At 39.4% G+C, this 17,500-nt stretch overlaps 1 protein-coding gene across 1 annotated transcript in view; it reads left to right on the top strand.

Annotated features, from left to right (window-relative positions):
* Positions 1-14,660, top strand: part of LOC138000970 (tolloid-like protein 2) — a 16,036-nt gene extending 1,376 nt beyond the window's left edge. The window contains exons 2-7 of the mRNA XM_068847639.1: positions 3,964-4,002; positions 7,286-7,433; positions 11,139-11,386; positions 12,674-12,853; positions 13,088-13,465; positions 14,475-14,660. Coding sequence (XP_068703740.1) covers positions 3,964-4,002; positions 7,286-7,433; positions 11,139-11,386; positions 12,674-12,853; positions 13,088-13,465; positions 14,475-14,560 — 1,079 coding nt within the window. The 3' untranslated portion in view covers positions 14,561-14,660. The remainder of the gene's footprint in view (positions 1-3,963; positions 4,003-7,285; positions 7,434-11,138; positions 11,387-12,673; positions 12,854-13,087; positions 13,466-14,474) is intronic.
* Positions 14,661-17,500: the final 2,840 nt, after the last annotated feature.

Below are 17,500 nucleotides of genomic sequence, written 5' to 3'. Positions count from 1 at the left end.
CTTAATGAACGAAATGACACAGTACATGAAATGAATGATATATTGAACTGCGGATATGAAATCAAGTGAAGCTATGATCCTCGCAGTTATGAACGCAATTTTAGCAAGGTTGTATTTATTAGACAAAATGCGGCCGTGCGTAACGGCAGATGCGAATAATGTTACGTCGTAAGTAGACATGGAGGAATAAACATGCCTAGTGTTAATGCATAAAACGCAACGGCTTCCGTAGCCAGGGGCAAATTTCTCGAAAATGCTGGAACGTTTTGGACATATTTTGCGGACCATGAATCTCTAGGTGTCTGCAAACAAAGGCGGTTTTTCGGAATCGCATCTTACAATTATGCTGGTTTTTGGGTCTTGTAACTCTTTTTGGATAATAGCCTTCTAAAACAGCATAACTATTGAATATTGTTAGTGCATCTATATAAGGAACGAAAATTCTGTCAACCCTTCACCGAAACCAATCAAGCAGACCACAAAAATTAAGCTGTCAAAACCGCCACTCTCCTTACTAGCATTGGTCAATTCGTAGAAAGCCAACAGATGGTTTTCAATCACGTGATAAGACGGCCATATTCAGTGGTGCACAAAACAATAGCAAATTATGGCTCATGTTTTGCATTATAGTTGAGTCAAATTCCCAATGACTTTTTTCTCTATTGTTCTGTGCACCAACATGGCCGCTGTGACGTCAGGTGAAAACCATCAATTTTTTATTTACTTAGGACACCTCAAGAGCCCACCTGAGTGCTCTTAAGGAGAGCTGCTTATTATAATTATGCAGAATCTGAGTGCGTGATTTGTTACCGCTTCAGAAAACTTACCAATATAAGAATGGAAGCCAGTATATGATAGTCCGGCAGGGAATGTTTAGTGGGCCGATATTTTAAAATCTTTTGGCTCAGGTTCAAGTCTTAATGAACGAAATAAAATATGAAATGAATGATATATTGAACAGCGGATAGAAAATGAAGTAAAGCGATATATGATCCTCGCAGTTATGAACGCAATTTTAGCAATTGCGCGGAGAAGCCTAAAAATCCAGGATTTTAACGGGGGTTGAACCCGTGACCTCGCGATGCCGGTGCGACGCTCTAACCAATTGATCTATGAAGCCACTAATTTTGGGACCTGGTCATTTGTGGTTCATATGTTCCCGTGATAAATAAATCAATGAACGAAATGATTTATCAAATAAATCATATATTGAACTGCGAATATGAAATAGTAAGGTTTTCTTAATTAGAGAAAATGCGGCCGTGCGCGATAGAAATAAAAACTCTGAGTGTTAATGCATAAAACGCAACGGGTTCCGTAGCCAGGGGCAAGTTTCTCAAAAATGCTGGAATGTTTTAGACATATTTCGCGGACCATAAATTTTTAGGTATCGTCAAACCAAGACAGTTTTTCGGAATCAAGTCTTATGATTATGTTGTTCTGTTGGCAGGTACAGAACACAATCCTAAACCTTAATTAGACCGGTACCTAAACAAGAGCTTTTAGGCTTAAAGTTAGCTTTAATGAATGTTTAGGGCTGTGTTTTGTACCTTCCGCCGTCAGCCTGTGTTTTCCATAGACCCCGTCACCCCGTGTTTTCCATAAACCCCGGGATCCCGTGTTTTCCACACACCCCGACATCCTGACATCCCTCACTCCAGCACCCCGCGTCCCGTCTTTTTCACCAAACCCATCGAAAGAAAGACGTACGTGGTTCACTGCAAATATGTAATCGTGTTTAAGAGGTTTTCACGTGAGTTGTTTCGGTCACCGGAACTGTTGTTTGGTTTACAGTCACGAATCGTTCCATGGTCAGATCGTTCCACAGTTAAGCCAGCTGCTTGCACAAAAAAGTCTGCAGAAAATACTATTATGGGATGAAGTTCTCATTTCGGCGCTTGAATGAGTTGCTGGTGTTTCCACTTTTTCTAGTGGAATATCTTTACAGTAAACGGCGAAAAGCAAACGCAATTTCCTTTTGACAAACTCGTACTTTCGCAGTGTAAATTCGTCGAAAACCAACTTGCCGGGACGAGATTGTTCTTCTTAGAAAAAGTCAAGAAAACAGTCTTAATCGATGAACTATGCAAAATTACCTGCTCTACTTAAACAGAATGAGATACCACAAACGCGTCTATCGTCGTTTACCATTTGACCGGGATACCTGACTGTTGTCTTCAAGGCTATAAGGTTCGCTTGTACTCACACGTTCATCGTGAGGTCGATCGAATTCGGATTAGACTAATAAATTTAAAACATCGGCTGTTACAATCAAAACAGAATTTCGGCTAAGCCAACAGAAACATCACTTTACAACATGAGAAATTACACTACATAATGTGCGAAAACACGATCTTTCACTAACGTGGTATACATAGCGCGTTAAAGTAGCTTTAAAGTAAAGAAGCACAATCTAAGATTATGCGTCGTGTTCTGCAACGAAACCATAAATTTGGTCATTCCACGTTGTTGCTAACGCACAATGTTTTAATCTCTCTCATTTAACTACCCGTGTTCCATCTCCGTCCTCGTGGTATGAAAGCCATTTCTTTTAATTGCTATTTTGGTTTCGCGATCTCGCTCCTAGAACCTTAAAGTGCCCCTAACCTCAAAATATTTTTTGCCCTAAAATGAATCTTTGCACCTGTTCGAGACGCATTGCGACCATTTTTTCCTTTTTCTAACAAATCCTGCCATTTTATTGGCTTCGAAAGTTGCGAAAATCCAAACATCTTTTGTACAAGACCAAGTCAGAAGGAGAGTGGGTCTATTCCTGGTTTGACGTCACAATCTACTTTGCATGCATTTTTACATAGAGTTCATGCAATGTAAAACAGTTTGTGACGTCAAATCAGGAATAGACCCACTCCCCCTCCGACTCGGTCGTGAACAAAAGACCCTAAAATTTAGTGATTTCACGTCGTCGTCACGCAGAGAACCGCAAAAATATGAGCTAAAATCCGTGCCGCACGTGCAGCACGATTATTTATGCTCTTTTAACCAATGATATCATTGTTTTCTGGCGTTTTCGTCGACGTCGTCGTCGTAGATCTTAAGCTCCCTAATAGGGAGTTTAAGAAACCACGACGGCTACGTCGTCGAAAACGTCACTTCAAAATATAAGTTTGAGCTATTCTAAGTATTTCATGATTATTCCATCTTGTTTATATTATTAAGTTTGAGCGAAGTGTCCTATAACTGGATTGGTACGGACGGATTTGAAGTAGAGAGTGAGACTGAAAGATTCACTGTAGTTTGTCCACGTTGTCGTCAAAACTTGGTCATTTCATGTAGTAGTTTTGACGAGGACGGGAGAGAATTGTTCAAAAATGCGTGCTGCACGTGCAGCACGATCTTTTTGGTTCTTTTAACCAATAATATTACTGCTTTTTGACGTTGTCGTTGCCGTAGCCGTCGTCGTTTCTTAAACTCCCTAATAGGGAGCTTTAGCAACGATGACGGGAACGGCAACGAGAACGTCATGTAAAAACATAAATTCACGTTATTGCAATCGCTTCGCGACTATTCCAAGCTTTTTAATATGACAAAGGTGTAGCACTTAATTTAGGGGAGAAAAATGAAAATTTATCTCCAGGTGCTGACGTTCTTCATAACACCTCAAACTTGGTAATTTCACGTTGTTGCTTTGCTGACGACGGCAAAGAAATAGACAAAAATGAAAAACGCACGTGCAGAGCGTGCAAAGCTATTGTTTTTGTCCACTAAATATGCAAATTTGTAACGTTCTCGTTGCCGTCGCCGTTGTCGTTGCTATATCTCCCTAATCTCTATTATATTAACCACGTCGGTGGATAATAAGGATCTGCAAGTTTCATTTTCGCAAATTGGATTTAGTGACGAGTGAGCAGCCATTCATTTCCATTGTTATTTGTACAAGTTTACTCATTTTTATCCTTTAAAGACAAGTTTGTTAGAGCAGGTTTTGTTGTCTTCTTGTTGCAGTAATAGCCATATTTCTGGAAGAGGGATTTTGCGACGACAGTAAGTGAAGTTACTGATAATAGCCTTGGAATGTTATTCCCAAGGCCTGGAATTATATTCGCTGCAAATGTAAGCCCTGTGCAAACGAATGCCAACAACAGTTACTGCTAACGTCCGTTTGCACAGGAAGACCTTAGACAGCAATGAACAGAACCAGGTTGCTGACCAGCGGTTTTCGTTAAAACAATGGTTTGCTGGGGGTGCTCAGTCTCACGGTCTTGGAAATCCTGGTTGTGGTCATTGTTATTTAAGGTTTTTCGTTTGCACAACCCTGTTGTGTGTTGTTGCACGAAGTTTGGAACTGGTCAAACTTTTGAGCTAACAACTCCCAACATTTCTTTTGTTCCGTGATGGCCAAAGCGCAGCGCAACATCGTTGGATCGACCGTTGGATCTGTTTGCACAGCTCTTCCAACATTGTTGGGACCACGCACGCGCATTACATACGGTCTCCATGGTGCGGATAGCCACGCATTGACATGTTGAAAACAAGATAGCAACCGAATTTTGTAAGTCAACAAACTCTCATGGGTCGTACACCTGCACGTCCAACAATGTTGGGAGTTGTTGCAACTGTTTGCACTGGGCTTAAGATCGACGAAGTATCCAGGTTGCTTATTCATAATGCACTCAAGAATGTTACTTGTGTTAATTTAATTTTGATTGGACAATAGAAGTTCAATTAAAACGTTGTTTTTAACGTACTGCCAAAGCAACCTTGCGAGTACAACAAAATTTGGCAAAAGGCAATCCTGTTGCTCCTTTGTTTTAGAAGGACCACATAAAAATTCTATAACAATAACCAAAAAAAAAAAACACATTATAAACTAGTCGTTTCATGTTGGAAGGAATGTGCTGCGAGTAGCTTTCATTAAGATGAAGATTTTTCTCAAGTGCGCTGTGAGGAAGTTTCCAGAACTTAAGAGCACTGTTACTATTAAGTCATACGAGAAACTTCTCTTATCTCTAAAATGTTCTAACGAATTTCATAGGTATTTCATCACAACCTTCTAGAATTTTCTTCCATTGTTAAAAATAGACCCTGTTGTAATCAGAGATCGATGGTTTTTGAGACCGAGAAAGTGCGCAGTTTACGTAAGTTAGAGTACTTTCAATTGACAGTCAAATAAAGCACTTGCGAAAGTGTCTTTGATTGACTCCGTGACAACTGAACGCAGTTTAAAGAAAATTCTTTCCTCGAGAATCAATCGAGAACATTTCTAGAGAAAGTGAATTTTGCTTTGTCAGCAGAAACTTGTCTAAAAACACTTGAGTGGCTAGTAGATAAAAAGGCTGGATAAAATTGAGAACTTTGAAAAAACCTCTCGTTCCTCATCAATTTCGAACGGTTCGTGAAAGAAAGTTTTCAAATTGGGCTAGGGTTAAATCTTAGAACTTTCATGCAAAACATCGCATAAATCACAAAATGCACGAGAAAGTTAATACGACGTTTTGTTCATTGTGTACTTTATTACATCCATCTAGAAATCGCTGGTGATCCGTGCAATATGATTGGCTCTTAGCAGTGCGAGTTATTCATGAATCGCACTGCCACCGAACCAATGAGAAAATGAAAGACGAAGACAGCTTCGTTCCCAGGGTCTCTCTTCTCCTACAAAGGAGGCAAAAAGAGAGACTCTGGGAACGAGGTTGAGACAAAGAAAGCCACTGTGTGGCGAAACTTGCAACTTTTGTTCCCAAAACTTGTTGATTTTTTTTTTTAATGATGAATTTAATTACTGACAGTTTCTGATAATGAGCTCCTTCAGGCTGAAGACGTACATTTAGGGAAGTTTCCAACTTTCAGCGTCGATTTCTTTATAAACCAGCAACTGGATCAATTACTTTTAAAGATTGGGACTGACTAAAATCAAGAGTCCATTACAAGAGAGTAAGAATCTGGTGTCACATCTGTCCCCTTCAGTGTCAGAAATTCAAATCTCCTGGTATTAAGATTCTTTTTGTACTGTATTTGCATTATAATGTAGCATTCACATTCAAATCATACTGAAACACTTGAAATAAAATGTTTTATTCCCAAATTTAGGGTTGAATTGGGTGCAACATTGAGTTAACCAATTTGGTCTTTTGTTTATTTTCCCGCTAAACTTTGTTTAAAAGTAGACACTTTTATTTTTTATTTCTTTATTTTTTCAAATATTTTTCAACGTTTCTGACGCTGATGGGGATATTACGCCAATTTGGGTGAATCTTACTCCCGTGTGATGAACTCTTGCTAAAATTTTGTATTTGAGCAATTAAATTGTGCGACTTTTAAATGGGATAAAATAACGTGGTAATTGAACATCGTGTCGTGCTATCTTGGTCTGAAATCACTCCCACTGTGCGCTTGTTCGCTATTGAAACCACAATTACCATTATTAACAAAATTGCTCCATCGGTGAGGTTCCATAACAACTTCGGTGTTGTACTGTTTGCACCGTCTATAACCTACTAATGCATTCGTCATTTACCAATCAGAAACGTGATATTTTTGTAATAAATTAAGATACATACTATGACACACACACACACACAGATACGTGGAAAGTCGCAGATTATAGACATGCTCAAGAAACTTTTACAAAAGAGAAAAATTCATAAAAGTCTACAAAAAGATCATAATTTATGTGCTGCCAATAATGGTTTCGATACAAACCATGAAACCACTTATGTCCAGCTAAGTAGGAAAGTCATGCCACCTTTAAGGTTCTTAAACCTTGTGATTTGGAGGTGCTTCGGATAAACTTTGAGACAACTAGGTCTCTTTGGTCCTTTGAAATGATGAAGGTTTCTTAAATTAGTTATTTTTCGTCATGAAACTATAGCTAACTAACAATATCTCGCTGGCCAAGTGTCTCTTGTGATCTTCCTCAAGCAAAGCTTGATGGGAATGCAAGGGAACGCACATACTTGGCGTTATTATCCGGAAAGGAAGGGAATCTCTAGTTTCAAAGGAAAGATGTGTGGTTTAAGGTCTTGCCCAGCAAATGTCAGGACACTTCGCCCTCCAGGACAATATGTCTTGACTATTCTCCCCCTCAAGTCAATAGACAATGCTTTGAATCTTAAATCGTGGTTGTTAAACTGTAATAAAAATCAGAGCTTAGATTAAAATCGGCAAACTGTAAACTTCTCTTTATACCTTAAAACTTGACCTAATCATCTGACGATAGGGGCGACAAGCCAGAGCGAATCGTCCAGGTGGGGGAATTTGCACTTGGTGTCAAGAGATATGCATAACGCAGTGGATTGAGCACAATTATTTGTTTACGTCTTTACAGTTTGTCCCAATGGAATCACCAACATAACAGGACAGACCAGTGGTGAAGTTCAGTACCCAATGGCCGGTACATACGGTGTGAACGAGACAAAATGTTGGAGAATTGAAATTCCCAAGCCATACGATCGTATCGGGATAACCTACCACCGGTAAGCTTAGTAAGCAGATAATAATAATAATAATAATAATAATAATAATAATAATAATAATAATAATAATAATACAATTTTTCATGGGACATGTGCCCACTTTGGCATAATATGGCAAATTGGGCTAAAAAACCTCGTTGGCTCACTCATGAGTTAATTTTCTCAATAATGACAACAAAAATAAAAATAACAACAACAATAACAGCCAAACTTCGTTGAACATATTTCAAAGAAAGCCTTTGCATTAGAAAAAAATGTAAATTTTCAGATCGCTTATTTTCATTTTGCGATAGACCAATTTCAGTATTTTAAAATTCTAGCCTAGCTATGAGGTTTAAGGGTACACAAAAAAAGGAAATGAATCAGAGATAAATAATTAATCTCTTTTGTTTTATTCCCCTGAACTTCGTAGCCAAGCTAGAATTTTAGCATGTCGAAATTGGTCAATTCCTCTTTCGCCGCCATATTGAATAATTGTGACGTGTTCCGACTGCCACATTGCTCTTGGTGTCAAAACTAATTCGAATCACACTTTTTTGGAACTTTTCAAGCAAATTTGATTGAAATCTTTTTAGCCAGTACAAACTTCTTTCGTAGGAGTGGAGGTCATTTAATATAATTCCCATTTCACGTTGGTACTGTTAGAGATCCAGCATAGTCTTTCAGTTCGACAAACAAAGAAACGACAATTTCATTTTCAAAGAAGTTTAATGTATTCTTTTAAAATCACCCGTTATTCTTAGATTTTCAGTTAGACATCTCTTACATGATGTCCAAAATAACTTGACCAAGGTGGGTGTCTAATAGTTGGAACTTCTGGCCTAGGTTTTAGACCAAAGAAAAATAAATTGATGCAAATTCAATTCCACTTAATTTGAAAATGATTGCCCACTCCGCAAAGATTTCGGGTTATCATGGTCCGATTTCCGTGTCTTTTTACAGCGGTTATCAGTCACACTCGTCCCTTAACGACATTTTTTCATATTTGTAGTTTTGAAAGCAGTTCATTGCTATCTTTTAAAATCGCCCATTATTCTTAGCTTTTTAGGTAAATCTCTAACACGATGTTTAAAAAAGGAAACTGGACCTAAATGTCTCTTCTGACCGAGGTTTCAGGCTCTGTTTACAAGGAGGGAGTGTTACCCTAGTGCCAGGGTTACCCTAGCACTTCTTTGTTTTGAGCAACGTGTTTACAAGGTTACCCTAGCCCCAGGGTAACCCTATCTGAGCGCTAGAGTTACCCTAGCGCCAGAGTAACCCTACCTGGCTTGTAAACGCTCTTTAGGGATAACTCGGACAACTTTTTGCTGATTTCTAGCCGGGTGCGGTTACCAAGGTCAATTAGAGTTGTCCCGGGTGATAGGATAACCCTACCTGTCAAATTTTGCTTGTAAACCCGAGCTATCTTTGATCCTTCTTCTAGGGTAACCCTAGCAGAAGGGTAAACCGTTACCCTCCCTCCTTGAAAACAGAACCTTAGACGAAAGAAAAAATGATGCAAATTCAATTCCACTTACTTTGAAGTATATTGACCACTAAGCAACAAATTCAGGTTCTCCTGTTCCCATTTCCATGATTTCCACGAGTCAGAATAAACACCGGAAAGCAAACTATGGCCTCTGTCTTTTAGCATAGTATACCTACAAATTTTCAGTAACAAATTCGTTTTGCTGGGAAAACCAGCGTACAAAATAAAATTTACTCCGAATGAAACAAATTGTTGGCTTGAAGATTGATTAATTTTTAGCAATAATTATCTGGAAAACGAAGTCAAACACCTGCTTGCAGAAATATGTCTTTCTTTTTACCTTTGAAAACTTTCAGGCCAAATTTCTTGCCCTCTTTGTATCCTCTGGTGCAGCATCATCTTGTATTCTCAATATTTCCGATTCAGAAATTAGCGAAACGCGTGTTCAAGCCGTCCATTTTCTTTTGTTTTGGATTACCCGTTCTTGACTGGTTAGGGAGTGAATAAGTATAGGAAATCGCATGAATGCAAGTGCATTTTGTGATTTATGGGCACGAGCTAGTGATCGATGCTTTGAAAGTTCTCAAAATTCCACGAGCCGTAGGCGAGTCAAATCCGTTCTCAGGTTGACTCCGTTTTCAAGGACTTAGGTTAAATTGGTGATCCTCTGCATTCATTTAACTTAGGTTGAATATGCACTCTACCTAGTCAGTAAAGCAGCTATCAACCCCCCAAAAAGTATTGAAAACATCTATAATACCTTCCCTCAAGCTCTGTCTTATGCATCTCAACACGTCTTCTCAATGTTTCGTATCATCTTATCGGTATCTGTATTCATACACTTATCCTTTCAGTCTGAGCATCACAACATAGTAGGGGAAGAAAGAACTGTACTATGCACTTACCGGTACCAGATCTATAGTCCTGTGTCTTCACCACAACACTACAACGATGAACGTACTAAACCGGCAACACAGTTCTTTTCGTTATTTACTTATGTCTAATAAGTCAATTAATATCCATGTTTAATAGCCAAAACTAAAATTTCTTCAATTCGTCTGAATGCGTACCTAGGTAAAATGTGGATCACAAATTTAACGTAGATAAAAACAATATATATAATAACTTATTCACTAATAATACTGCTCAAATACTCCGAGATAGCGAACCAGTCAGATTGGTTGAAACACCAAGATCACTGAGTGAGTATATACTAATTTTGAATGTCCACTGCTCATCTAGTTCAAAAATTTGGTTTTATCAACGGAGTACGGTGGCCAATTTACATTATCAACTCCGTTGATAAAACCAAATTTTTGTATACTACTTCCCCACCGACGCAGCACCACAGTTTCTTTAGAAACTACCCCTTCATTCATCTAGTTCAGTCTGTCTCTCTGTGTTTGCACTTTATTTACTTGTCTCTTCCAGACCCTTCTTTTTATTTTGCTTTGCACGTAAAATTCAGGGGGACAACTCGAAAATCGCAAGGTTCATTTGTACCCCCGATTCGACTTTTCTACACATATCTCTATTTTTATTTTACAGTATTTGCTAATGTGTATTAAGTGTAAAGAGCCAATAAAGTATTGTTGTTGTTGCAGCTGCTGGAAAATGCTTTTGCCATCAAATTTAAAGGAAAACGATAGCCTGCATAGATGGCCGGATATTTTATCGGAGGATCATTTAAACACTCGCGAGTGCGATGGTTTTAACCGCGAGTGGGCCGCAATAGACCAATTTCGATATATTAAAATTCAGTCGAAAACAAAAGGCATCATCTTGAGGCTCTGGGGAATAAACTCATACAAATCCTTATATTTATTCCCCAGAGCCTCGAGATGATGTCTTTTGTTTAGGACTGAATTTTAATATATCGAAATTGGTCTATTGGCATGAAGACTCTAGGAATAGCCCCTGTCAATTAATCCCAAACAGAGTGCAAAAAGTGAAATTAGAGCAGACAGTTGAAGTTAGTGCAATAAAGGTGAAATGTTTGCATGTATATCATTAATAAGTAATCGCATTTTTTTTTCGTGCAATTTGGAATAAATAAGCACATGCAATTTTTTTCAAAGATTTCAAAATTCCACCCTCCGGTTGAACTTGTCTTTCGAAAGATTTACTCGTGCTTATTTATTCGAAATTGCAATGGAAATCATGTGATTACCCGTACAGATTAATTTAAAACCGCTGTAAACAACATCAATTATGATAATCAATTATTTTTCTTGTAGTTTTGAGTTTGAAGAGTGTCTGCGCTGTGAGTGTGACGCTCTAAGCTTCGCAAGCCGCTACAGCCTTTTGGAATTTGTACTAGGTGATTGCGAACGATTCAGTACCAGATACTTGGATTTCTATAATCGGCTGGTTGGAGACCTACCCTATTACATATATACCGGGGAAAATTTATACATACGATTAAAATCAGATGACTCCTTCAATTACAGGGGATTTAAATTCTCGTATATTGTCGGATCTACTGGTAAGTCAGTATTGCTTTGTCTTTAATCCCATCATAATCATCATCCTCATCGTCGTCGTCGTCGTCATCGTCATCGTCATCGTCATCTCCCATTAAAACGGACTTAAAATCTTGTATATTGTCAAATCTGATAGTAAGTCCGTAGTATATCGTTATCATTATCATAATGCTTTACGACAGATATGGTAATGCCTTAAATTTTAGCTCCATCATCAGGTGGCACAAAATAACTTTACACTTGAATGACTCTTCAGATGATCCTTGCTAATCCCAGTAAGACTGTTCTTTGAAGTGTTACCAACTCTACCCTAGCATTAACCATTCTCAAGTAGTCCTCTGGTTTCCTCGAAATAGTTCCCACATATCATCATCATCATGTTCTTGTTATTAACACAATTGAGCTGCATCATATACCGATTTAATGAAATTAGAGGTTGCGGCATGCTGCGTGGTATCTTTATCCGTTTGGTGGGCGTCCATAGTGGTTACGGCCAACCACACAGTGTGTTAGTTTTTGGCTCTTGACCAAACCCACAAGAGGGGTATGACGCGGGAAAACGATCGGGCGGCAAGCGAAGCCGGAATACTTCTTTGTCGTGGTCTGCAAAATCAATGGCATGTCATTGGGGGGGCGGGGGGGGGGGGGGGGTGGTAAATGTCGTAGCGTAAATAGCTGTTACTGCTGTGTGAATAAGGACAGTACGAGCCATCGAGGCACGCGAGTAACAAGTTAAACGTATTCCTTTCTAAACTTTAATCTTTCTTTAGGGTTAATTTCGACTTAATTTTCTAAATCCAAGCGAAATAGAATTGATTTACCATACCTCGTAGGTATGGCTCGCAGACTTTCTATACCCCTTCCGTGCTAGTATGCAAACCCCGTGTGGAAGATTTATAGGTTCTTATTCGAGTACCAATTCGTGACACGCACGGGCGAATCGTGCTGAGCCATTAGTCCTATTGGGTCGATTATCTAAACAGAGATAAAACGGTGGTTTAGAGAACCATGTCCGCCTCGAATCCAGATTTCGCGCGGCCATTTTTTCTCGTTCCTGTCGACTAACCAAGCGGCGAAAGAGGTAGAATTTGAGGTCTATTCCTTGTCGAGAATAGTGTCGAGAACTGAGGAAAGAGCTATGGAGAAAAGCATTTATACACTTGAAGCGACTCACCTTTAGTAAGGCCTGGAGGTAAATTATTATGGGCGGTCGAAATGTGGGCGGGGCAGACAACCGAAGCGCTCTTTTTACGCAAAATATCTTTGTATTACGCCTTAATTTTAATTATTTTGGGCTTTCATTACCTTATTAGCCACAATCGGACAAGAATCGTACTTGAATGTTTCTGAAGGTGTGATCAGCACTCCAAAATTTGGCTCAAAGAACTACCCGGTGAATTTCGAGCGGCAGTGGTTTCTTCTCGCACCAGAAGGACATCAGATCATGATTGGCCAAGCCACCTCAGAAAGCAGATAAACCGTCCTTTTCAATGTGAAGTTCTTTTGTTCTTTTTGGTGTGTTCATGGAAATAACCCTAGGGCAGTTTCGGTCTGGGAAAAGCGGTTGCACACAAAAACGTCCTTGCACGTGGGCAAATGGGCCAGTGTAACCACAGCTATTGTACGCAAAATACCTTTGATTAATTATATTTATTTTGCGCTTTCATTTTCTTTGTAGCCGGTAGAAGAGAATCCTACTTGAATGTTTCCGAAGGTGAGATTAGCACTCCAAAATTTGGCTCAAAGAACTACGTACCCGGCGAACTTCGAGTGGCAGTGGTTTCTTCTCGCACCAGAAGGACATCAGATTAAAATCACATTCAGCGATCAATTCGAATTAGAACAAAGCGAGTATTGCAAAAACGACTACTTGGAGGTCAGAGAGGCTTACTTCAAGGTGTTTAGCAATCCTGAGCAAGGAATGGAAGGAAGATATGGAGCCATCCTTGCTATGCCAACGTGTGGCACCAATAAGCCACAAGACATGCTCAGCGCCGGAAACATGGTTTGGGTGCATTTTAAGAGCGACAGTAATTCTACCACCACATACAAGGGATTCAAAGCAACTTTCACCACATCGGGTATGTGTAAAATTATGTCGGTATGATTGAGTTGTGATAAACGCCAAAACGTTGCTCGACAAAGGCAAAACAACTGTTATAGCACTAGCGGCAGCGATGATGATGATAAAAGGGAGTTCGCGCCACAACGTCGGCGACTGCAACAAGGACACCTCGAAAACGCAAATTTACTATGCAAAACCACGAGCTCTGTAGCTATCTCCCGACCTCTCTTTTCATTGAACGAGTATCTTATAAACAACGGGACTTGATGCTTGTCCGATAAGAAAACGATTGGACTCAAAACATTCCTCAGACTGCCAAAATTTTGTTGTCCAAGTCCTGTTACATGAAATAACCAATATCAGTATATACTAAAACAGTGGATAGCGCTGAACGCGCGTGCTGATTGGCTCGTCAAACTCCGAATATCATGTGTTATTTACCTCCGAGCAACTCGGGAAAAAATGGCGTCCCGATTTGCATCCGTGACAAGTGAAGAAAACATCCAAATTAATTTTTTGTGCTGTATATTATCTCACTGTTTCGGTATATTATATTAAAACAACTATTCACCTCAGTTTCGGTGGCTAGCGTTTAACATTTAACTCGCCGCTTCGTGGCTCGGTCCACCGCTAGCCACCTCCACTTCGGTGAATAGTTGTTAAATATTCTTGTTCTGCGGCGTTGTCTTTGTTGTCGTCCTCATGCATTTTTCTTGAACTCCATTTTATCATTACTCGCTTATACACATTTGCATGTTTTTGCTTCACGAGTTCCTTGGCTTTTTTCAATGCTCCGTCTGCTGGTGTATCATTAATTGAAAACCGCTCTTGTTGGAGGTAAGTCGGAAGTGGGTCGTCCTAGCCTCCTTCTAGTTACCTCTTTCCGAGACACGCAAAAAATCCTTCACAAAAATTCTACGAAAGCCGCGCCCCCTTCATAATACACTGTTTAGCAGCGTTCTTATGAAAGGTTTCAGAGGGAAGCCAAAATTCTCTGATTGACCAAACCTCTGTTTGTTTTGTAGGTCAATACCGGAGCTTTCTGGTAAACAACGCGTCGACTGTTCTGTTGTTGTTAGCTTCAATGACATTCACGACAATTTTCGTCTGAAATGGTCACGTCAGATGACACCCTGTTCATTTGCACTATTCGCTGCAACGAACTTATCCTCATAAAATAATTGACGTGTATGCAAGTCAAGAAACAAACTTCCTCTTTTAACCTAGCTCTAAAAAAAAAAACAAAAAATAACTTAGGGTGATTCCTTAGTAATAGAATTTGTTGTAGCATTTTCTTTAAACTTTTCTCGATTGTTCCCTACATTAAAGTGACTCGAAATGTGCAATCAAAAAATAGGTCACCAAGCTCGTTTGGGAAATATAACTTGCTCAAGTGACTCATTTTATCATTGCGACTTCTCCATCAAGGACAAGTTTGTTCCATTGGTTCACGCTACGTTTTGCAGGAACAGGAAGCACAGCCTTGATGTAATTCTTGAAATAACAAACAGGTGTATTGTATCGTTCAAAACGAATAATTCATGTTTGTTTTATGGTGCAGGCACACGTTATGAAAAGGCATTGACTACAAATATTCCTTGGGTGCGTGATCTCGAGGAGACAATTTTGTGTCCATGAGTGATGGCTTAGAATACTTTTTTCCCTCGGTAACTTTTTTTTCTAATGTATTGTTTAAAGTTTTACAGCACAAAGAGGAGGAGTAAGAGAATAAAATTATGCCAAAATAAAATAGGTCACCAACCTCGTTTAGGGGAAATTAGAAAGCAAACCGAGCTCGACCCCTCGACAACACGTCTCCCCGATAGCGCGGTTTCACTTTCACTCTCGGACTGAAACGACATTTAAACATTAGCAAGGCTATCACTCGACTTTTTTTTTTTTGCGAGAGTCTAAAACGTTTATCATTCTGCTCTTTACTGCTATGCTCTGTAAACGGCGATTCTTCTTTCTAGCGAGCTTTCCCGCATGAAAGGTTGCCATTTTGAAATGTTTTTGGCCACGATCGATATATCAATATTCACACATGGCTACGAGTCTTAATGGTTAAATTTAAACATTGTTTTGTTTAGGCCATAAAGCCTCGTAGCCATGCCTGAATACGAACGTGGCCTACGCTGTCTTATGCGCAGAACAGGATGCGCAGTACAATACTAGGGAATCACCCATTCTCGTCACCAGAGCCTCGGATCGACCCAAGGCTCTGGGAAACTCTATGCAGGAGAACACGCGCCGTAGGGTTCTTATGGCCAAAAATCGGTTTTTTGAACCTTACAAACCTTACGGTGACTGCTCACTCCTCGTGCTAACATGAATGCACCAATTAGAGACGCTTTTGATTGTTCTTCACGAAAACCAAAGAGAATAGCCTCTGTCTCAGAATTACCCAGAGCTCTTCTCTCCTTCAGTCAAGAGAAGAGCTCTGGGGCCGAGATTGGAAAATCACCTTGAAAGTACCCCAAACTGACACGGGACAGTGTATGCAATATCGTAACTCCGCCAGCTCCAAAACGTTCACTATTAGAGAGATTTAGCGTCAAAAATCAAAGAAATTTCCTGGAATTAGCTCCTTTCTTGCTTTTTCTCGATAGATAACGAACAAAATTCTCAGAAGTGTGAGACAAGTGAAGCCTAGCTTTCACTTATTTCACCGTGAAAACGGGGTTGGCGTAAGGAAAAGCACAATTCCTTTTACTTTTACTCTCGCTTTTGCTTGGTTTCGCTTGCATCGTGTGAAAACGAAACGCAGCATAAGCACAAGGAAGCCGCGTCTGGCCAATTAAAGCACTCCTTCCAGATTTCCCGCGTCTAAGCATTTCAACAAAATGGCAGAGGCCACTCGTGGTTTATTTTAATGATTTTACTGATGACAAGCAGCAACGTGCTGCTTCCCGCTTCAGGTAAAATCAATCGGTCAATCAATAAACTTTATTCAGTTAAGTTTCTAAAACTTCTAGGCAGCCCGGAGGCCGACTAATCGGGGACACTCCATAAAATTACTGATAAATTAAGTTAAGTTAACTTAGAATTAGCTATCACTTGTTACAATATTATTTCATGAGCGTGCGTTGGATATGAGATGGTAAATAGCCAAGGAGGGGCCTAGCGCCGAGTTGGCTATAACCAGTCTCATATCCAACAAGCGCGAATGGAATAATTGTTTTATTAAACTCCTTAAACTCCAAAAGTTTGGAAGTACGAAATAGGAGCGAAAAAAGGGGAAAGTCCTAAAACGCGATGTTATGTAATACTTGGTGGTCAGACAGACGCAGGCTTATCACAAAAACATTTCTCATCTTTTCGCGTGCTTCTAAGCTTCGGAATTGATCCAAACTTTCCACAATAATGTTTTTTTTTTTGTTTTATACCGAGAGAAATTTCGCTTTCTGGCGAAAAACTTTTAGTTTAGCAACGCTAAGCGCAATCATTTACCATATATGGTCAAACGTAACTAAGGTATATGAGCTGATAACCTAGATTGAGTGAACCAATCAGAGCTCGAAAAATGCATTATCCGAGATTGAGAATTTCATAAATATGTCATTCACCGGCTGGGAAGTCCTTATAGGGAAAAACTGTACGGTCCGGGCACAGTTTTTCTCTATACGGACCGACCTAAGCCGGTGAATAATGTATTTATTTTTTCTTCTTTTTTTTTTCTGAAAATGAACATGGCAAACTGGTTTTCAAAAAGTCTTCCTACGCGCTCTACGTCGCACTGTCACAGTTGAAATTAACTTAGTTATAACTGAAAAAAGCGCTCCGTTCGCAAAGCTCAAAGAAAAATGATAGATTAACGATGAAACAGAACTTTAAATATCTCTTGGTGCAATAAAAATAAAAAACAAACGAAAAATTTATATTTCATGGCAAGCAAAGAGAAATGAGCCAGACAAACTAATTAAAACAATGATGTTTGAAAAATTCGTGCAAACAGGCGAATAATTTTCTACGTATTAAAATGCTTTGTCTTAGTTATTGAAAATGAAACGAAAGTTCTTAAAACAGGAGGAATAAATTTAGAGAAAAATAT

The sequence above is a fragment of the Montipora foliosa genome, chromosome 4 (genome assembly GCF_036669935.1).
Source record: "Montipora foliosa isolate CH-2021 chromosome 4, ASM3666993v2, whole genome shotgun sequence".
In the NCBI taxonomy this organism is placed as follows: domain Eukaryota; kingdom Metazoa; phylum Cnidaria; class Anthozoa; order Scleractinia; family Acroporidae; genus Montipora; species Montipora foliosa.
Note: the sequence above shows the minus strand (reverse complement) of the source record. Positions and strands in the feature narration are given on the sequence as shown.